This window comes from Heteronotia binoei, chromosome 16 (genome assembly GCF_032191835.1).
Source record: "Heteronotia binoei isolate CCM8104 ecotype False Entrance Well chromosome 16, APGP_CSIRO_Hbin_v1, whole genome shotgun sequence".
NCBI classification, from domain to species: Eukaryota; Metazoa; Chordata; class Lepidosauria; order Squamata; family Gekkonidae; genus Heteronotia; species Heteronotia binoei.
In genome coordinates this window covers 30700274-30723005 of record NC_083238.1, presented here as the reverse complement: position 1 = coordinate 30723005, position 22732 = coordinate 30700274, and the positions used below count along the sequence as shown (strand labels likewise).

Sequence of the window (22732 nt, the reverse complement as noted above, 5' to 3'; positions counted from 1 at the left end):
CCCACCCTCTGAAGTTGTCATTTCCTACAGGGGAACTGATCTGTGTAGTCTGGAGATCAAGCCCCTCACAGGCAGAGGGAGGGGCCAAATTTGAATAGCTTTGTCTTCCCAGTTTTACATTGGGTTGCCAAGTCCAATTCAAGAAATATCTGGGGACTTTGGGGTTGCAGCCAGGAGACATTGGGGTGGAGCCAGGAGCAAGGATGTGACAAGCATAATTGAACTCCAAAGGGAGTTTTGGCCATCACATTTCAAGGGACGGCACATCTTTTAAATGCCTTCCTTCCATAGGAAATAATGAAGGATAGGAGCACCTTCTTTGGGGACTCATAGAATTGGACCCCCTGGTCCAATCTTTTTGAAACTTAGGGAATATTTTGGGAAGAGCCACTGGATACTATACTGAAAATCTGGTGCCTCTACCTCAAAAAACAGGGCCCCAAGAGCCACAGATACCCGTGGATAAATTCTCCATTATTTTCTATGGGAATAAGTCTCCATTGGGAATCATGAGTAGCCAGCAGACATTTCCCTCCCCTCCCCCGCTTTCTGATGACCCTGAAGTGGGGGGAGGGCCTCCAAACCGGGGATCCCCTGCACCCACCTGGCTGCCTAGTTTTACAGCAGTATCCCAAAGAGCAGTCTGGCCCAATCACAGACTCATTTTATTTTAGTTAAATGTAAATTATTTTGTTTTCAGCAATTTTGTAAATCAGTAAAGGTACAAAGGCAGGTTATAAATGCTCTAGGCAATATGTTTTAATTTTATTTTGTCACAATATGCAAGTTGTGCAGAAAATATATAATATATAATAACATATGATAACATTATAGTAATATAACAATTAATATATAACATTAATTCTGAATTAATTAATATTTAATTTGCTAATAAGTACATGTAAAAATTAAAAGAGGGGAGAAACTACAGGAAAAATAAAAGAACAAAAACAGAGTGAAAAGGGACTTGTGAAGGGTAAATTTAATGAGATAACCATCTCTTGTGCATATTGTCATACATTGCAGAGAATATTGCATATCTAGTAAACCTAATTGCACATTATTTCAGATACATCATAGAATTTCTATGTAACATTTTCCTCAGATTTTGGCCTGTTCCAAAATTCAAGATACAGTTGCCAAATTCTTATGAAGTTATCTTGGTCAAACTGTTTTCCACATCCATCTATAAACTGTAATCTTTTCCAGATTAAGATACGTTTAAAAAACAACAACAAGGATTCTTTGCTATGTGCAGTCCCAGCTTGTTTTTTAAAGTGGTCTGCCACACACCCACACAGAACGTTCAGATAAGTATCTCCATGAAGCATCTGAAGACCTCCCCAAAACGAGAAAGTGCCTCTTACAGTGTATATGGCTGATCTGCAGCAGATGTTTCTGGGGATTATATTAATGTCCATGTCCACACCTAACTAACACCAGAATAAATGACAATTGCTAGTGCCAATAGCTAGCCGGTTATTCACATTTGCATGTCAACATTAATAACTACAATCAGGCTGCAGGAGGCAGCCACATGGATGGCACGATGAGACAGAAGAAGACAACTATGAAAGAATCATCAATGGCACTAAAGGAAATCCTAAATGTATCTTTGCAGATACTTTGTAGTTTTGGCATGATGGCATCACTAGGAAGTGACATCATCACGTTGCTGATGTTGCTCTAGGTGTTGGGCAAAACTTCCTTTTTTTGCTACAAAACCCACAGTTTGTCCCAAAACCAGAGCATCATCACGCAATGTTGTGATGCAATGACATCACTTCTGAGAGAAGCTGTCACATCAGGGACGTTGCATGATGATGTCTCTGTTTGGAGGTGGGGCTTCACCCGCTGGCCAGCTGGCGGGTGATGGATTGGAGCCCCAGAGACCAGGGGATCCCCTGGCTGGACTAGAGCCTTTTGGAGTTTAGTGCCGTTTTGAAATCTTACTGGAGACTTTCTGTCCCATTTGTCCATTGGAAATTCTAAGTGCAGTCTTTGGATGCACTGAAATAGAATCTTGTGGGTTTAGCAGCTTTTTTCAAGTTATTGATGCATCAGAAACACTTTGCCTTTGGTTGAGATATGTGGTTGGAGCACCCTATGCTAGAAGAGGATTAGAAGCAGGAATAATCAAGTCTACCTCCTGTTCATTGGGACTCCTTTGATGGAATTGTGAAACTTTTGGGGAATTGTTATTGCTATTTAGTCTTCTATTGAACATATTTGTATGATTTTGTTTCAATACATTTTTAGTTATTTGGTCACTATAACTTCGGTTGGCTGGCAGCCCTACTGATTCATGTCAACTTTCATGGGATAAGCTTCCATACAACTGCAGAGACATTGTAAAACCAATTTGTTTGGAGTGGCTCTTGAAAGCTGTAACTTTGCTTTGGACTGCACTACCAATATGATATGTTGGTGATAGTTGAGCATTACTTTATAGGCAGTGTGCACAGTGGTGGACCTGAGCCTTCACAGGAACACAAATAAGTATTCCACATGTCCAAACTGGCAAAGCAGTCAAATTTTCCCTTGATGAGATGACAAGAAAAAAAAAGTAACCCTTTTGACAAGAACAAAAAGGGAACGTGCATTGTCTTATTGTATTCCAGGGACTGCGCTGTTATTATTTACTAAGATTTGAAAGTTTAATTTTACAATGTTAAAGAGTTTTATGGAATTTTATATTAATATTAAGTATTCTTTCAAGTTATTTAATTATGTCCTGTGATCATGATTATTGGTTTTCTTTCTTCCTGTTAATCTATTTTGGTTTTTAATTATTTGCAATTTGTTTTGTGTTTACTGTCTTGTTTTATCTTGAGCTTAAGACCACTGGTCAAAGAAGCTAATAGCTAAAAGGAAAGGTATTCCAGGGACAAATAACTAGGGACAAATGCTCTGTTCAACTGGTACTTATTGTGGGTCAGCTGACCCGCTCTACTGCCACTCACCTTCTGCTTATGTTCACTCTTCCTGGGACTTTTATAGTGCAATCCAGAGCAGAACAATACCTTTCTAAATCCATCAGAATCAATTGGCTTAGAAGGGTGTAACTCTGTTTTGGAGCGTGCTATCAGTCTCCCACTTGTATCTGATCCCTTCCAAAACAAGCAGAGAAACAAAACCAAACTTTGACTGGATTCTGTTGAATAGAATCTTTTTTTTTCTCCCCCTAAACTAAAATAGATGGTACTCATTTTTGTACAGACAGCATAAAATGCAACTTTCCAATTTGCTCCTATAAAAAATGCCCCAAGTTGCTACAGAGAAAAGGATTTGCTATTTATTTTTAGGAACACCTCTAGAAAGTTATGATTATTGTTATTATTTTCTTCTTGATATATAGTTTTCCGTAATATCACAAAGGACTTCTTACTGTTTACAGTAGAGCTCTGAAGCTAGATATTTACCCAAGTTTTCTTGGCTTCCTCTTGCTCCCTTGATATTCTAGAGATCCCTGTGGAGAGGGCCAAGAACACACAGTCAAAGCAAAGCAGCGAGTCGTTAATTTTTAATTCAAAGTGATTTTGTGTTGAATGCAAGCAGATGCTGATAATATCAGAAGTCACAGCATAATTTTTTTGATCAAAGGGCTCCAGCGAGCCTGATGAAGCATGCATCTTGCTCGTCTTTGATAAACCACATCAATTATTCACCGTGAAGGCAGACATCCTGACATGAAAGCAACAGATAAAGAGCATAAGCACATGTTCAAGACGAGAGCTGAAGAACGTCAGGAGGGGCTGCAGGGGTGGCGGTGTTGTGGGGTGGGGTGGGGTGGGGGAGGCTGGAGGGGTTGGAACAGGTATTAATAACAAAATTATTAACTGGAAACAAAGCCAATAGAGCAGCTTTATTGCCACTTTGAACTCACATTTAACTGGTTATAATACAAGTTGTCCTCAGGGCTATTCAGCATTTTGGGCTGCTGGCAACGTCGGCGGGGGGTCTTCAGCTTCTGTTCAAGGCCATTCTCTGAACCTGAAAAGAGAAGGAATGCAGCTGAGATCTCAGTCACACCAGGTGCTGCTAATGTCCAGTCATATTTTAGAACCAAAAGAATCTTCCGCCCTCTCAGGTTCCTGGAATTATTCGCCAAGCTGTGCCATTATGGCTAGGCACAGCCTCTCTAGGAACACTGGAATAAAACTTAGTTGTTAAAAAAGCTTTGCCTTCATATACTTACCACAGCGCGAATAACATGTATGTTCTGCACAAGCCTAAAGAAAAGTTACACCCTTCTACGTCAATTGTCGTTAATGGATTTTAGAAAGGTGTATTTCTGCAGAGGACTGTACTGTATATTTCTTTGAACAGTGTGGTGACGAGCTAGAGTTATCATCTGAGAAACTCCCAGACTTTACTACAGCTTCAGCCTATTACTGGTTCATTGAAAGAGTCACCCTATATTTTCTTTGTCTGTTGAGCCAGCCATAACAGCAAAAAGAATATTTTATTGCTGCCTTTAAAATATGTATTAAAAAGGGATTTCTTGGAGCAGAGAAACAATTGATTCGAAGAAGCAGGGATTTGGTGGATTACTTTAATAAATGACAGCTCTAAGGACAGAAGTGTCTTGCCGGATCAGACCAAAGTCCTTCAAGTCTAGAATGCTGAGTGCATAAAGCAAGTCTGAGTAGTGTTGGCTTCCCCCTGTTGGTTTTTCTCCCACAGGTATACTCCTTCTGAACAGAGAGGTTCCAATTATCATGGCCCATTACAGTTGCGAAGCTTGTTCTTTAATGTTATTTCATTAAAGACCAACATTATTTTCTCATTTGTGTGAAATGAGAAAATAATTTTTAGAAGTTCTCACGCAATAGAATTTTTAGAAGTTTTTAGAAGTTCTCACACAATAGAAATCCCTCAAAAACGAATGCTTTGGTATGGAAACATCTGATTCTTCTAAACTGTGGCCAGTTTGTGTAAACACCTCAGCACACACAATGGATGTAACCGCATCTTCATGTCACCACTTCACAAAATAATGTGTGAATTGGTGAAAGTGGAACCGACGAATAGCAGGTCCCACAGAAAACATGTTAAAAGTTTCATTAAAAACTTATGTCACCTCTCTTGGTTAATGAACTTGGGAGATCAGGGGTGCTGCCAGACGGACCACTTAAAGCGAGAAGGAAGAGCCTTTTTCTGGACCGGGGCAGAAAATTCCGATGTGGCGGCGTTCACATGAACGGTCGTATAAAGAGTTGGTCCCATTAGTGAAACGCAGTTGATCGATCACACGGTGATGGTGATTTCTGGGAGGGGGGGGTCCATTGAGCATGCGCCCAACTGCTTGGAGCTGGGAAATCAAACATTGCTTCAGCGGCAGGGGGGGGAAGGGGGAAAGGTTCCGGAATTAATGTTGCCGATCCAAACCAAGGCACTGGCAGGAATTATTTTCCTAGAAATTGGCAGTTACAATGATATCTTGAAATCCTCACATTGAAAAGAAATATTTTTTTCCTATTCTGAAAAGTGGGATAACGTTTCCCCCCCCCTCGGATCCTGTGGTGATTGGAGGAGCAGAAGCGTCATCTCAGATTCCCGGATGATCTGGCAATGCGCATGTCTGCTGGGTGGGAGGCAGTATCACGCGTGAGCTGTCCAAACAACAAAAAGCCGATCTTGTGTCGCTGTTTTGAAAAAGGGCCGGACTTTCTGTGGTGTCAAATTAATGTGGCACTGATCTGCAGCAAGTCGGAATGACGCTGGATCATGCTCGATTGCCAGATGTGGATGTCTGAACGAACACATTTAATCCGTCAGCGAGACGGAGCTGTGTCGCCACTAATGGTACGTCTGGCCGCACCCCAGGAGGACAAAACAAGCTTCATTATTAAGCATTCATTATTGTAGTTACTTCTCATTTATTTGTTTAGAAATTTATACCCTGCTTTTATTTGTGTTGGGAAACCAAAGCAGCTTACAGCATTGTTCACCTCTCTTCCATTTTTGTCCTCACAACTTTGTGAAGTAACTGAGGCTTAATGACTGGCCCGTGGTCACCCAGTGAGCTTTTACAGCAGAGTGGGAACTCTAACCTGGGTCTCCCAGTAATAGTCTGACACTCGTTCTCAACCATTTAATGATCATGGAAGTAATACTGGAAACTAGCACTTTGATGATACCCTGGGTCCCACAGATAATGGTGATACCTAATTTTCTTTGCTGAGTCATCTACATCTATGGGCTTGTGAACCCGTCATGAATTACCCCTGTTAGCCCTGACCTGGATATCCCAGGCAAGCCCAGTCTTGTTAGATCTTGGAAGCTAAGCAGGATTGACTGTGGTTAGTACTTGGATGGGAGATTTCCTTGAAATACCCAGTTGATAGGACAGGGTGGGCTCTATTCAGCCACCTCTCTGTGAATCCTCCAGGGCCCCAGTTAGGGGTCAAGTCACCAGAGGTTGCCATGACTTCCAGGTGCAAACACACACATGCACACACACACAAATATACTAAATAATAATAAAAAAGGAATGACCCTACTTTTAGTTGATGGACATCTTTTTTAATATGAGTTCTTTCATTTTTAAAACCAATCTTGCAAAACAATCCACCTGCCAATTCTCAATGGTTCTGTTTGTTGCAGTTAATGTATGAACTGCGTGTGAGTAATTAGATAACTGGGCGTTTTCCCACAGAGCTTACCACGGAGCGACGTCCCTCTTCACCGCGCAGCGTCTGTGCAGATTTCCCACCAACTGCTCCACATAACCAGGAAGAGCCGTGGCTTTTGCGTCGCTAACGTAAACTGGTTTTTAGCGGTTTACATCTGCGACGCAAAAGGTCTGGCACTTCCTGGTTCTGCGGAGCAGTTGGTGGGAAATCCGTGCAGACGCTGCGCGGTGAAGAGGGACGTCGCTCCGCGGTAAGCGCTGTGGGAAAACGCCCAGAGTTATCTTTCCTGCCTGCTTCATGTAACTGATGAGGGCTTTAGTCCATGATTCTTAATGCTGCAATATGTGTATTATAGGCTGAAGGGCAACCATGAGAATTCCTCTTTCTATGCACTTATTGCCTGAAGCATCCATGCAAATAATACTGTTGAGAGCATCCATCACTTGATCTGAGATTGCAAGTTACATAGAGATGGTCTATGTGAACTTTTTAAGTCACTTTTAGTGAAGCTTAAAGTTTCACATAGACCATCTCTATGTCCCATTGCAATCTCTGCAATCAAGTGTGGATGCTCTCAACAGTATTATTTGCATGGATGCTTCAGGCAATAAGTGCATGAAAAGAGGAATTCTCAGTGGTTGCCCTTCAGCTATGGAACCTATTTATTTCAAAACATTTATACTTCTGCTTGCCCTCATCAGCCCTGTTCTCGTGGCAGCTTCCAAACTCCCAGTTAAAACTATTAAACAATCTGAATTGCACAAAATCTACAGGGACAATAAATAGGTCAGAGGGGTTTTTTTTGGGGGGGGGGGGGCTTGAAAAAAAAATTGGTGGATATGCTGCATAAAAACTCAGGAATGGGAAGGAGTAAACCTTAATAAAAATCCAGGAAAAACAATAACATTATCTCCTGTCCTGACACCTAAAGTTCAATAGTGCTGCCTTCAAGTTCTTACCTTTAAGCCCCCCAAATGGCTTGAGGCTGTGGTACCAGAAGGACTACTTCCTCCTATATTGTCCACCCCACTAGTTAAGATCCTCTTCTCCAGCCCTGCTCTCTGTGCCCCCCGCCACATTCTGTAGAGGTGAGGTGTGTGGTGACTAGAGACACAGGTTTTTTAGAGGTGGCACTTTGCCTTTGGAATGCACTCCTTTTTCAAGGTCACCTGATGCCTACTTTCGTTTTGGCACCAGGCCAAAACATTTTTAAAACCCAGACTTTTAATGAAGAAATCCAATCTTTTAAGGTTGTTTTATGATCTTCTTTGAAGACTCTGCAGAGAAAGGTGATGGCACTTGCCTTGAAAGCCCCTTACTAAGCCCCTTCTCACTTGCCTTGAAAGCCCCTTACTAAGGTCTCCCTAAGTTAGGGTTGCCAATCCCCAGGTGGGGGCAGGGGATCCCTGGTTTGGAGGCCCTCCCCCCACTTCAGGGTCATCAGAAATCGGGGGGGGGGGAGGATGTTTGTTGGGCACTCCATTATTCCCTATAGAGACCAGTTCTCATAGGGTATAATGGAAAATTGAACTGTGGGTATCTGGGGCTCTAGGGGGCTGTTTTTTGAGGAAGAGGCACCAAATTTTCAGCATAGCATCCAATGCCTCTTCTCAAAACACCCTCCAAGTTTCAAAAGAAGGGTCAGGGTGTCCAATTCTATGAGCCCCAAAATAAGGTGCCATCCCTATTTCCAATAGAGGAAAGGCATTTAAAAGGTGTGTGATCCCTTTAAATGTGATGACCAGAACTCCCTTTGGAGTTCAATCATGCTTGTCACAACATTGCTTCTGCCTCTACCCCCAATTTCCCCTGGCTCCACCCCCAAAGTCCTCAGATATTTCTTGAATTGGCAACCCTGTCCTAAGTTAGCTTCAACTTGATGGCACCCCCCACCCCCGCCCTATGCATGGTCTACTTCTAGCCTGGCTGTTTTATGAATATTATTTTAGGTCACTCATTTTTATGCCGTGGTTTGTTTTTAATAGCCTGTTTGGTTTTATTGTATTGCTTTAGTTGTGAACTGCTTTGAGTAGGTCTCTGGAGAGGTGGCATAATAAACAGGATTTATACCTGGTGAATCACTGTTTGTGTATCTTTCTGTGTTTTTAGGGGGGAATTCCAAATCAAGATATTAGAAAAAACTCATATCTGATGTTTTCCTGTTAGACCTATTCATATGGGAATTTCCATCAGTCCAAGTCTGAACATCTTTTGGAAACACTGTAAGTTCTAACTGTCTGAGTTGGCTTTTGGAACTCAGAGATCAGGGGTTTATTTTGGTTGGCTGGGCTTCCTTTGTTTTTCTTGTTAATTCCTAGTCTTTAGGATGACTCAAGTTTTATGTCCCAATAACTGATCAACAAACCGTTCTGAGAGGTGCAGGATCAGGATGAAACTGGATGAGTTTAAGGTCATGCAGTTTAAGGTCATGAAATGGTCTGCAGAGTCTTTAAGAACCATAAACATGTTGGACAAGAATTGCACTGACATCTCAGGCAACGTTGTAAGACCTGCCAAAGAACCCAAAATTCTAATGGTCCCTATTTTGCAACAAACTCTTATGGAATTTGAAAGGGTGTGTGATGTCAAATTGTAGCTGACTTCTGGTAACTCCTTAGGGTTCTCTAGGCAAGAGATGTTCAAAGATGGTTAGCCATTGACTGCTTCTGGGTAGCAACTCTGAACTTCCTTGATTGTCTCCCTAAAGACTATTGACCTGCTTAACTTCCAAGATCTGATAAGACTGGTCTAGTATGGAATTTGAGTACCTTGGACAAAATTACACAAAATGGCAGTCACATGGAAGCCATCTATGCCAAATAAGGCAGTTTCATCTTATTGCTTGAGATACTAAAGCCCTTAAAAATGCTAACCTATTTTTAAAAAATGTTCTACTAACATGGTCTGCAATTTCTTTCTCTTCCCAAGCCATTCCATCAGTTGCATGCAGAGCTCTCCTCTAGTTTTTAAAATCTATCCACATTCTGATACAATCTCTTCCGCATCATTCTTGGGTGGTCTGTTATTTGCCTCCTCCAAAGGAAATGCCCTTTCACTAAGCCAATTTGTCTTATGTGTGTAAGTAGACTAAAATATGACTGCATAAGAAAATCTGGTAGTATTTACCATAGACAACCATATAATGGAAAAACCACATTGAAATGGGCTTTCTGCTACATCATTTTATTAATAGATTGAAAATAAGTCTGATACTTTTTTATTTGAAAAAAAATTAAGGTTACTGACAGGTCAAGCCAATCAGTAACCTTACTGATAGGTTAAATCAAACCTATTTGCTAATGTTTATTTAAAATAATGCAGAAACAAGACAAATAATTATTGTTAGAGCCCTAAGCAGGGGTTTTTTTTGAGCAGGAAGCAGTTCTGGCTGGCTTGACATCAGAAGGTGTGGCCTAATATGCAAATGAGTTCCTGCTGGGCTTTTTTCTACAAAAAAGCCCTGTGTGAAACAATGGTGATATCAGGGGTGTGTGGCCTAATATGCAAATGAGTTCCTGCTGGGCTTTTTCTACAAAAAAGGGAGAAAAGCAGCCAATAAATATATAAACTAAACTCCTAATTTCTGATGTAGCAATTAGCTTCCAGAAAGGAGTTCAGAGAACATACATACGTTCCCTCTCACAATTCTACAATTTTTTTCTTACATTTTTCTTTACAATTCTCCAAATGTAGTTTGAGTTATAGATTAGACTGAGAGACTAGAATACAGATCAGACTGAGAGACAATAACTGTTGTATATGTGCTTAGAATTGTATCTATAAGCTGGAGTTCTTGTCTGGCTCACTGGGGCCTGAAGGACAGAGCTTGGGAACTCAGGAACAATAGGCAGCAGGATCCAAACCCTGCTGCCCTGCTCCAATCAAGAGCCCCTGACTGGTTTGAATGGTCCAATCACAGGCAGCGCGGGAACTTTGGGTGTGTATATATAGAGGGCCCTGTGGTCCTAGCAGTTAGTCTTTGTAGGCAGCGCTCTACCATGCTGAATTCAATAAAAGAGCTATGTTCACTACCACCTCGCCTCATGACTGTATAGAACGCACTATATTATAGTAACTAAACCTAAAGTCACCCAAGTGAATTTAGGTTGTTTAAAAATGTTATATATTTTATCTTCCTTTAGCAGAATTGGTTAGTCAGACAAGTGCTATTAAAAATGTTTGTTCTCCAGGGGGTTACCCCTAGATCAGCCAAAGGATGCTCTGAATGTATTTTAGCTTTTGCAATAAAACCCACAAATCCAAATCCAAATATTGCCCTGTACAATGCAAGTGATAGGGAGTGGCTCTCATTCAGTGGGGGGCGGGGGAGGCAGATGTATTCCTGAAGTTGTTAGCTGTACTTACAGTTTCCTAGCTCTTCTTTTAAAAGGCAGACTGAGCTCCTAGGCCTGCTGGAAAGTCCTGACTCATGAGCTGAAGACCACCTGCTTTGCAGAAAAGGTTCATGTGGGAATGGAAACTAACTACTCCTAAGGCAATAAAATGACTGACTACAGAAGCCAGTCCTGGGAAGTCCCAAAATGAAACTTGTGTTTTTAAGAAAAACAAAGACGATAGGGCCATATGTGGGATAGAAGAATTAATAGACATTATGGAGGTGAAAGGAGATATTCCACTGTGCCAGATAGCCTCCTCCTTAAGGTGCCCTCCTTTAAAGTCCCCTGTGCAAGCATCAGTCGTTTCCGACTCTGGGGTGACATTGCTTCAGGACGTTTTCATGGCAGACTTTTTACAGGGTGGTTTGCCATTGCCTTCCCCAGTCATCTATACTTCCAGCAAGCTGAGTACTCATTTTACTGACCTTGGAAGGATGGAAGGCTGAGTCAACCTTGAGCTGGCTACCTGAACTCAGCTTCTGCCGGGATCAAACTCAAGTCATGAGCAAAGCTTGGACTGTAATCTCGGCTTGACTTCGCGAACGAAGATTTAAGAAAGGTGCAGTAGTCCACGTCTGCTGCAGGCTCACTGATGGCTGACATGACCAATGCGGGACAGGCAGGTCCGGCCACAGTGGCTGCAGGGAAAAGTCTGATTTGGGGTTGGTGCTGTAGCAGTGCGATTCTTCCTCAATCTCCTTTTGTCCTCAAGACCAGCTATGCGTGCGTTCTCAAAGGAAGAGACAGCCTGGTGGATGGTGTGCCTCCATGCTTTGCGATCTGAGGCTAGGTCAGACCACTGGTGATGGTTGATGCGACAGGTGCCAAGGGATTTCTTCAAGGAGTCCTTGTACCTCTTCTTTGGTGCCCCTCTCTTTCGATGGCCAGTGGAAAGTTCGCCATACAGGGCAATCTTGGGAAGGCGATGGTTTTCCATCCTGGAAATATGCCCTGCCCAGCGCAGCTGCGTCTTCAACAGCAGTGCCTCGATGCTACAGCTTATTATGGGCTTTTTCTGTGGTAGGCCCAGATATTTAGAATGGCGGACCTTGAGTGAGAAGGGCGATGCCAATAGGAAGATGTGTAAGACAGTCCAGAGAGCTATTGATGCATCATAAACTATGTTTTAGCAGATCTGTCTGTGCTGGTTCTACTTTTGAACATCTGTTCATTCCACATGTTTTTAAGTCTTGTGCATTTTAAATTTGGACTGCTTTTAAATTTAAATTTACAAAATTATGAGCAGTCCAAATGTAAAATGCAGGCAATTTTAAAAGTATATATTCATCTGTTTTAATTTTGCTAATTGAACCCAATTAACTTGTGTCCTCGCAGCTTTTTTGCTGCAGTGCTAGTCACCTTGAGTCCAAGGAGATAAGGTGGGACAGAAATGCTTTATATAAATCTTATATTCTAATAGCCACCTATGGCCCCCAACTTCAGAGAGCTAAATCTGCAGATTGGGGCCATGTGGAGGTTCAAGAGATTTTTCTGCACACATCAGAAACCCCCAAAGTTTGCCGAAAAATATCATTTAAAAAAACACGGGTTGGGGGGGGGAGTTTAAATCTCTCCAAAAGTAAAATAGTGTTTTATTTTGGGGGAGAGTTAAACCCATCCCACAAGCATAGAGAATGCATTAAGTCCCAGACTCTTCGTTGGAATCCAGGAACTGTGCTGTGCCAGGAAGCCACACGGAACCCAGCTGCACTGGCACAACATAATTGGGCCCAATGGCATAGCTCGAGAGCCCCGCTGAGCCTGACAGTGGTGGCTGCACAGCCTGGGAGCCAGATGGGTCATGCTACCTGCAGTGGTGCAACCCAGGAGTCATGCTGGGCCTGCTGCATAACCTTTGCATCTGGGCAGCCCCTGGGCCTGTCAAGAAAGTGGAGGGATTCCCCCATGAGCACTGTCAGCACACACAGAGAGCAGGGCGGGGGGGAGTCTCTGCAGCGCGCCTGAAGCAACTATAGGTAAGCCAGTATAGTCTCCCTCCTGGCTAGGGATGCCAAGTCCAATTTAAGAAATATCTGGGGACTTTGGGGGTGGAGCCAGGAGACATTGGGGGTGGAGCCAAGATCAAGGCTATGACAAGCATAATTGAACTCCAAAGGGAGTTCTGGCCATCACATTTAAAGGGACGGCACACCTTTTCAATGCCTTCCTTTCATAGGAAATAATGAAGGATAGGGGCACCTTCTTTTGGGGCTCATAGAATTGGACCCCCTGGTCCAATCTTTTTGAAACTTGGGGGGTATTTTGGGGAGAGGCACTAGATGCTATACAGAAAATTTGGTGCCTCTACCTCAAAAAACAGCACCCCCCAAAGCCCCAGATACCCGCAGCAATTCTCCATTATTTTCTATGGGAATAAATCTCCCTAGGGAATAACAGAGTTCCCAGCAGACATTTCCCCCCCTCCCCCCCGCTTTCTGATGACCCTGAAGCGTGGGGGAGGGCCTCCAAACCGGGGATCCCCTGCCCCCACCTGAGGATTGGCAACCCTACTCCTGGCTCTCCCAGTGAGCTGCAAAAAGCTGTGTGTGGGTGGGTGGGGGGGAGAGATTGAACTTGCTCTCCTGGAGCTGCTCCAGGCAAGCCATAGAGAGTGGCATGTAGGACTGGAATCTCAGCAAGTCTCTCGGCAAGACAATGGGCTCCCCTTGAGTCTCGTGGATCCAGGATCCCAAACACACTATCTCTGACAGCTTTATGCCACAGTAATTTGGGGGTAAGGTCAGAAAAATGTCTAGTTACCAATACAACATAGTTGAAAAATCCATGTCTATAAGAAATGCAGACCCTGACCTCAATGGTCCAGTTTAGCCTAAGTAATCAGATTTTTGGAAGCTAAGCAGGACTGGTCCTCATTAGTGCTTGGATGGGAGACCACCAAGGAAGTCTAGGGTTGCTATGCAGAGGCAGGCAATGAAGGGTTGCCATAAGTGACTTGATGGTACTTCAGATATAAGAAATGGGAATGCCATTCTTACAGTCCAACAGATATTTGGTTTTACATAGCTTTGCTGTAGAAGAATATCTGATGCTTTCCAGCTGCTAAAAGTTTGCAAAGATAGCCAATTTGACTCATGTCTCACACTATGATATTATCAAAATGAACACTCAGGAGTTCAACTGAGATGTGTTAGGAATCAGATGAAAGAAAAGAAGAAGAAAAAGAAGAAAATATTGGATTTATATCCTGCTCTCCACTCCGAAGAGTCTCAGAGCAGCTCACAATCTCCTTTACCTTCCTCCCCCATGACAGACACCCTGTGAGGTGGGTGGGGCTGGAAAGGGCTCTCACAGCATCTTCCCTTTCAAGGACAACCTCTGCCAGAGCTATGGCTGACCCAAGGCCATGCTAGCAGGTGCAAGTGGAGGAGTGGGGAATCAAACCCGGTTCTCCCAGATAAGAGTCCGCACACTTAACCACTACACCAAACTGGCCAACATGGCCACCTAGTTTCTAAACTGCAGAAGAAGAAGTCACTCAGTGTCTCTCTGAACTACAAACGGTGTCAATATTTTTATTGGGTATACATAGAGGCCTTTGCCCTGACCTGGATGGCCCAGGATAGCCTGATCTCATCAGATCTCAGAAGCTAAGAAGGATCGGCCCTGGGTAGTATTTGGATGGAAGACCACCAACTCATTCCAGGGTTGCTACACAGAGACAGGCAATGGCAAACCCCCTCTGAATGTCTCTTGCCTTGAAAACCCTACAGGGTCACCATAAGTTCACTGTGACTTGTTGGCACTTTCCACCACGTAAGAAGAAGAAGAAGATGAAGATGATATTGGATTTATATCCCGCCCTCCACTCCGAAGAGTCTCAGAGTGGCTCACAATCTCCTTTACCTTCCTCCCCCACAACAGACACCCTGTGAGGTGGGTGGGGCTGGAGAGGGCTCTCCCAGCAGCTGCCCTTTCAAGGACAACTTCTGCCAGAGCTATGGCTGACCCAAGGCCATTCCAGCAGCTGCAAGTGGAGGAGTGGGGAATCAAACCCGGTTCTCCCAGATAAGAGTCCATACACTTAACCACTACACCAAACTGGCTCTCCTTTACCATTTTTATGAATGGCCTATCATGAAGGAGTGATAGTCTGTTGCCTGCTGTAAACAGCTATAACCTTAGTGGATTGGCACTGTTATTTAACTGCTAAGATTCTTTCAGGGATGTTACTAATTTTTGCTTTTATTGGGAAGCCCTCCAGAGTTGCTTGTTTCAGTGTTAAGAATTACCATGCCTTTTGAATAATCTAAACTCACAACAAAAGGGAAGGAAACACGACTTCTTTGAAATATTCAGGCTTTAGGAAATTAACCATAAGAGGTGGAGAGGAAGAACCCAACAAATAAATGTAATGGAGCTATTTAAAAGATTTCATGAATAATTAAGAAAGTAAACACTTTAAAAAAATCTGCATGACCACAAAGATGCAGTGCTAGTTTCCAACCTACCAAGCCATAGAGAACATTAAAGTGCAACTCTTAATTATTGGCAATATTAACACAGACTCTTGGGAGCTCATCATAACATTTCAAGGTCCAAGTTCATAAAAATTTAAGCAATGTTTAAAATCATGTTAATTTGTCCTTTGTTTCTTCTCCTACTGGTCTAATTTATTCCAAAGCACTTTAGTTCTCATGCTTAAATATATTGATTGTGCCTATGGAAGGCATCGCAATAGCCTGGAGACAAAGACTGTGGTGTAGGGTGTGAAAAAAAGAGGGAAAGAAACATATCTTTGTTCTCCTTTGATATTTCATATGCATTCTGAAGCTTTTGAGAGCTTCTCATTTCCCTTTGGATTACATCTCTTTTTTTTCAAAGTTGGAAGTTTCATTTCCCTTGTTGAAGTCTCAAGAAAAAGGGCAGACTGACTCAAGTTATGATGATGTCCAATTTTTGTTCTGCTACCGAAACCAATGCTGATTGCAAAGGGATAAAACTTTGGCTTGGAGAGTTTCCATGAAGCTTGGGGAATGAGACTTTTTGCTCCCAAACGCCCCTTGAAATGATACTCCCAGGAGACATCTGGGGTTTTATTTTTATTTATTTATTTATTTATTTGGGATTTATATCCCGCCCTTCCCACGAATGGCTCAGGGCTCAGGGTTGTAGCAAGAGAGGAAAGGGTCATAAGCAGGGGTCATTTTGTAGAAAAAAAGGTGGTGGAGCTCATCCAGGGATTGTTATGCAGCTGCACCTACTATTCAATGGACAAGGAGATGGAACTCTCAGAAGGAGGAGGTGGAACTCTCAGAAAGGTTCAGGAGCTGCACTCCTGTGAGCTCCCACTGAATCTGAGGCCTGGTCATAAGCTACACTCCATGGGTAAAGCGGTTCTTGTGGATCCCACACAGCTATAGTTTCTAATCAGCGTCATAATATCATAATCTTACTTCTTTGGGGCATAAAATCAGAAATTTCTTAGATGAGATTTCTGATTTTTTTCTAGGGCAGCATAGGTTTTATACTGTCCTTCTTTAGTGCCTCCCCTGGGATATTTCCCATATATGACCGTCACAGGTACCTTTCTGGTATGTGTCTATTTTTACTTTCCTGTCCACAGAACATTAAAGGCAGCTGCATTTTATTTTTGGACTTCCCCTTTTTCACTTCCCTGTTCTTCTCCAGGAGCACCTGGAAATTTCCAGGTCAAAAGTAATGGGCCAGAACAGACCCCTATTCTAGATGTGGTCTGGTTTTTCTCTTATCTCACCCCTCACTACCACTTCCCCATGGTTATGGGTTTGTTTCTTCTGTTCCAGCCACTGTACTCTGCCATTTAAATGGTGAACTGGGTTGTCTAAATTTCTGTACCTACAACACGCTCCCTCTCCCCACTCGCCCTGCATATATAAATTGCATTTATGTGCATAGTCTCCTCCACTGACCCCAATAACAATGGAAACACCTTGGAGAGTCCATGAGCGGAAAAATGATAATATGCAATCTATCACAGATGAAAATTAAACTTTTTTTACTTAGCTAAAGGCCAAAGGGCCGCATTACAAAAGGACCTCTAGAGGTTGCTATACCAGCAGGTATGTCCACTAGAAAAACTGCAATGCTAGGGAAAAAGCAAAAGTTAGTGTATATTAATTAGACAAGATAGAACAAATATTTCCAAAAAGCGGAAGGACTTGCATTACTTATGTCAGAAAATTTGGAATGCCAGGCCCAAGCAAATCACAGGATGATTGGCAGCTGTCAACCCAGTGTAAAGGTGGGTAAAGGTAATCCCCTGTGCAAGCACCAGTCGTTTTCAACTCTGGGGTGACGTTGCTTTCACAATGTTTTCACGGCAGACTTTTTGCAGGTTGGTTTGCCATTGCCTTCCCCATCCAGTGTACCAAGGAATAAATGTTTGCCACACCTAAAACAGAGAAAGTTGTAACTGTTGGACTAAATGTGTTTTAAGATAAATGTAGGGAAGTGGTAGTGAAGAGTGAGAAAGGAGAAAGAAAAGACCAGATCAAATGTAGAACAGGGATCTGTTCTGGTCCAGTGTCTTCATCCTAGAAAGTTCTAGTTGTTCCCAGAGAAGAAAAGGGAAGTGAAAAAGGGAAAGTCTAAAAATAAAACAAACATACCTTTAATGTTCTGTGCCAGGAAAGTAAGAATAGGCATATACCAGAGAGGTACCCATGATGGCCATATAGGGGAAATAACCCCAGGGGGAGGCATTAGAGGAGGGCAGTATAAAATCTATGCTGCCCTGGACAAAATCAGAAATCTCATCTAAGAGATTTCTCCTGATCAATCAGTATTTGGTGCAATCAGCTGGTCAGCCTTTCGGGGTGAGTGTTGTATAACTGAGTTGGAGGTGTTTTGTGAATTTGTGCTTAATAAAACTTAATATTAACTCTGAGCACATTTGAGTCCTGTCTGTTCCTTTTGGCACCCGTGGCTTGAATGACATATCCTGTGCTAAACTGGGGAGGGTCCCAGGAAGTCTGATCACCTTCTCTGAGACCCACACCACCCCTAGAACACCCAATGGGACCAATGTTGAATTAGAGAATCTCAGCAAAACCATGGGTCATTGTGGCAAGCCCAATCAAACCAGAGAATCCAACTGAAGCAAGGAACATTGTTGAAGAACACCCCTTCCCAATTTCAAGCCAGAGACTTTAAGCTAAACCAACCTCACAAGTAAATACCAAGACCTGGCAAGAAGACAGTGATATAGATACACTAAAATTGAACAAAAATAGTCCTAGGAATCTTAAAATTCTGGAATCAAATATTTCCAGAATTTTTGGGGACCCCTTTATAAGAATCTCAAAAAATCCCAAATGTCATCCACACAAAATATATATATGAAAAATACTAATAAGGTTTTTTTGGAGATGTGTGTGTGTGTGTATTCAGACTCAAAGTATCTGAACACACATCCCTATATATTACCTCCAAATCGATTGAGAATTGCCACAAAAGGCAACATGAATTTAGGTCTTTACATTCAAGAGATGAGATTAATTCAGAGCTCATCAGGGATTGATCTTCATGGCTTGTTAGTCACATAAGAATAATCATGAGTATATATAAGAATGTATTTCCGTACATTAAGTATATAATCTCTTAATATCAGGTGAACACTTCCAGTCAGAATTTCACATACAACAACTACGGATGATTCCACCAATACAAAATTCCTAGCTCTGAAAATTTCCCAACTTCTCATCCAGAATGTCTCAGCTACCTAAGGAGGTGGTGAGCTCCCCCCCCCCCACTGGCAGTCTTTAAGCAGCAGCTGGACAAACACTTGTCAGGGATGCTCTAGGTAGGCTGATCCTGCATTGAGCAGGGGGTTGGACTAGATGACCTGTATTGCCCCACCCAACGCTGTGATTCTATGATTTTGTCTCTTTCTCACATAATCCATGTGAGATTATGACCCATGCTTACTTGGAATTTCTTGTTCATGGGGAATAACTACAGTCCCTGACCCCTATGATGAATGGGGTTTAACAGGATAGCTGCACAAGGTAGGTACATGCTGAGCCAGTCAGTGTAGTGTATGAGCAGTCCCACAAATCCAAGGGCATCACTAGCCTGATATTGCTCAGTCTCAGGTGGCTGAATGCCACTTATTTCTCTAAGAAACTGGATGCCAACTGCCTGGAGGTTGCAAAACTAGTTAGAAGGCCAGGATCTCGTTTGTTATTGGAATTAATCAGACCACTTGCTCCACCGTCTAATAACAGCCATGCACCAGCACACTCAGAATCAAGAAACAGCTATCCATCTGTCAATCCTTTCTGTGTCTGGGTAAATAAATAAGAGGTGAAGTTTCCTGTGTTGAGTCAAATTAAGCCACAGGCTTCACTGCTGGTGGTGCCCTTCTGTCAATTCCTGTAAACTTCAGCTTTGCTGCTATACTCCGCTCTTTGAACCCTTTTAACACTTGAATGGCAAAAAAGAAGTTATGGGGGAATCTGTATTAAGGACCCAGCCTTGGGGGCAGAGGTTTGTTTGTTTTTAACCCATTCCCTTGGCAGCACCATTTGTCTGATAGATTCCCTCCATGCTGACTGCTATTTGCACTGATACCAAAAGAATACAGGTACAAGCACATGACTCCCCATTGGGGCTGCAGCAGCTGGGGGGAATTTCCACTGGGGCAATGGTACTAGAGAGTGGACTACTTCCCCTCCCCCAGCATCACATGGCCTCTGTGGCCTCTCTTTTACTAGTAAAGTATACACCCAGTGATCCAACCACAGATTCACCAAGTAAGATGTAATTAGGCCTTTATTGTTTCCAACAGTGAATCTTTTCAGGTATTAGTATGATGTGTGCTTCCATTTCTAATTTAGAAGGAGAAAGGGGAAAAAATGTGCTTCAGCTCCCAGAAGTATTTATTTATTTTTCACATTTATATTCTGCCTTCCCCACATGCGGGCTCAGAGCGGATTACAGGCAAATAATTAAGCCATTCGGCTTCACAGTATTACACAAATTAATAAATAATTAAAACACATTAAAACAAGCGTGGGAAAACAATTATTTAGCGTCATATGTGAAGTTTAAAAAAAGAATACTTTGCCCCACAACTCCTATCATGATATTATATAAGTTAACGTTGAAGCAAAAGAGGGAAAAGTTTTTTCTTTAGTCTTTTTAAAAACATTCTCTCTCTTTTTAAAAATTACTTCAGATCCTCTACAACAGCAGCCAAGTAGAGCATTGGTTTCCTCAGATGGAGCATGTTCACAGAGCAAAAAAAAGAAAAGGAAAGGAAATTCATTAGAGCAGCAGCTTTGATGTCATGTGCATCCCAGAATCTGTAGCAGATCACTACAATAGGAAAAGGATGCCTTTTGTTTATAACCTCTAAAGAGTACCACTGCACACATGGTTGCTTGTAACAGAAGCCACGCATTTGCCTCTGCATGCTTTCAAGACTTATGGCTTCATTTTGAACATGTATGAAACCACATGCTTTCCATTACTAAGCACCCATTCCCCCTCTGATGGTGACTTTAAAGGTGTCCCCCCCTGCCCAACCAGTGAGTAAAGGGATTGCTTCCTAGGTTGGGAGAGATCCTAGGATACATGAACAGAATGAGTTCATGGAACCTCCCTTAGCAACTGGCTAACCCCGGATCATGGGATTTTCAAGGCAAGACATTAGCAGAGGTGGTTTGTTACTGCCTTCCTCTCAATAGCAACCCCAGTCTTCCTTGGTGGTCTCCCATCCAAGTATTAACTGTGGCTGACCAAACTCTGATGAGATCAGGCTAGGATGGGCTATAAGCTTGTTGTCAGTCATAAAATGTGAAATGCACTTAATAAGTTGGGTGGGATCCTGTGGTCCACGAACAGAATGAGTTCACAGAATGGATCTCTTCCTTAGCATCTTGAGGCCCCCCCCCCATCCCCCGGCAATGTGGTTTACTACTGACTGTTCACTCCACAGCGGTTTCAAAAATGACCCTTAAGAAGAGAGTAGGGTGTAAAGGGGTTCAGCTTGAGGTGAAATCAGTAGAATTTATCCCTTCTGCTCTTGTGTAAGCTCATCTGTGAATGGAGAAAGCTTGTGCAAGAATTAGGGGGAGGATCAATCCTACCTTCTTTCAGCAGCCCTTCCTGCTGCATCCCACTTGGTTCCTAAGACCAGGGCTTTTTTTTTTTGTAGCAGGGACTTCTTTGCATATTAGGCCAAATGCCCCTGATGTAGCCAATCCTCCAAGAGTTTACAGGGCTCTTAGTACAGGGCTGACTGTAAGCTCCAGGAGGATTGGCTACATATGGGGGTGTGGCCTTATATACAAAGGAGTTCTTGCTACAAAAAAAGCCCTGCCTAAGACTGAGTACTTGGAGCAAGCTCTTCTTTTTTTGTGGGGGGTATATACGAAAGGTTGCAGCGGAATGGGATAGAGAATGATCTCATCTATCAGCCCCTCCCATTCATGAGCTCTTGTTGAATTGTTGTACGCCTCAGACCTTTTCCAGTGTACAACAAAAAACACAAAACATCAATGTGGTCAACTGAAGTCTGAAAAAGCACGTATCATAAGGTCCTGTCAAAGAGTTGCGACTGTGTGCATCTCCTGACCGAGTGGACAGTCAATGGTAAACCAGGTTTGTTGCTGTATAATGTTCAAAGCAGTCTCACATATAGGCCATTATCACATCAGGATGGACCATTATAGAAACACCATCAATTAGGAGGCTAATTGAGATGCTAGGAAGTAAAGGCTATTTCTTCCTCCTTTGGGGCTGCAGAGTGGTGTGGATCATAATATTTCAAAAGCTTGAAGGAGTCTTAAAATCTTCCTTGGAGATTAATATTTTAATTATTTCAAAGTCTAAAAAATCAAGAAATACTAGCATTTGTTTCTTTTTGTCAAGAAAAACAGAATCTTCTCTGTAAATTTTAACCTGCTAGCGGGGGGGGGGGGGTTGTAGCAGGAACTCCTTTGCATATTAGGCTACACCCCCTGATGTAGCCAATCCTCCAAGAGCTTACAGTAGGCCCTGTAAGAAGAGCCCTGTAAACTCTTGGAGGATTGGCTACATCAGGGGTGTGTGGCCTAATATGCAAATGAGTTCCTGCTAAAAAAAAGCCCTGCTGCTAGCTCTAATTTTATTCAAATGGGTAGCCATGTTGGTCTGAAGCAGCAGAACAAGTTTGTGTCCCTTGGCACCTTTGAGACCAACAAAGTTTTATTCAAGGGATCCGCTTTCATGTGCAAGCATATTTCTTCATGTGTCACTGGAAACCAAAACTTTGTTCTAGCTCTAATTTAAACAGAGAAGATTGCATCCCCTCCTCACAAATAAACAGTCACTTCAGATCTCTGGGAATATGAAGATGGTGATTTCTGCAAAATGCATGCCAGAATAATCTGTGCTTTCATGAAAAATATCGGCACCACATGTAAGTGACTCAGTGTTGTCTAAATTATGTGAACATATGGCTGGTAGATAAACGCCCGGTGGAAGAAAAACCCAGGAAAATGCAGTGTAGAAAATAAACAAATGGCTTCAAAGAGTTCCACCCAGTTGTCCCTTTCAAGTAAATATCTCAATAACTAGTTTACAAAACACAATTATGACACAACCAGTAGGCTTCGGTTTACTGTTGGTCTTCTAGATTGGAATGGCAGGAAACTGGCCTATTTTTCTCACCAGGGGATTAATTTCTGGTTAGGTGATTAGTAGCTTCCAGAA

The 22732-nt window shown here is 42.6% G+C and overlaps 1 protein-coding gene across 1 annotated transcript in view; it reads right to left on the bottom strand.

Annotated features, from left to right (window-relative positions):
- The window catches only part of MYO3B (myosin IIIB), a 411089-nt gene that overhangs the window by 35246 nt on the left and 353111 nt on the right, over positions 1–22732 (bottom strand). The window contains exons 32-33 of the mRNA XM_060257443.1: positions 3887–3993; positions 3423–3469 (exon numbers count right to left, since the gene is read on the bottom strand). Coding sequence (XP_060113426.1) covers positions 3423–3469; positions 3887–3993 — 154 coding nt within the window. The remainder of the gene's footprint in view (positions 1–3422; positions 3470–3886; positions 3994–22732) is intronic.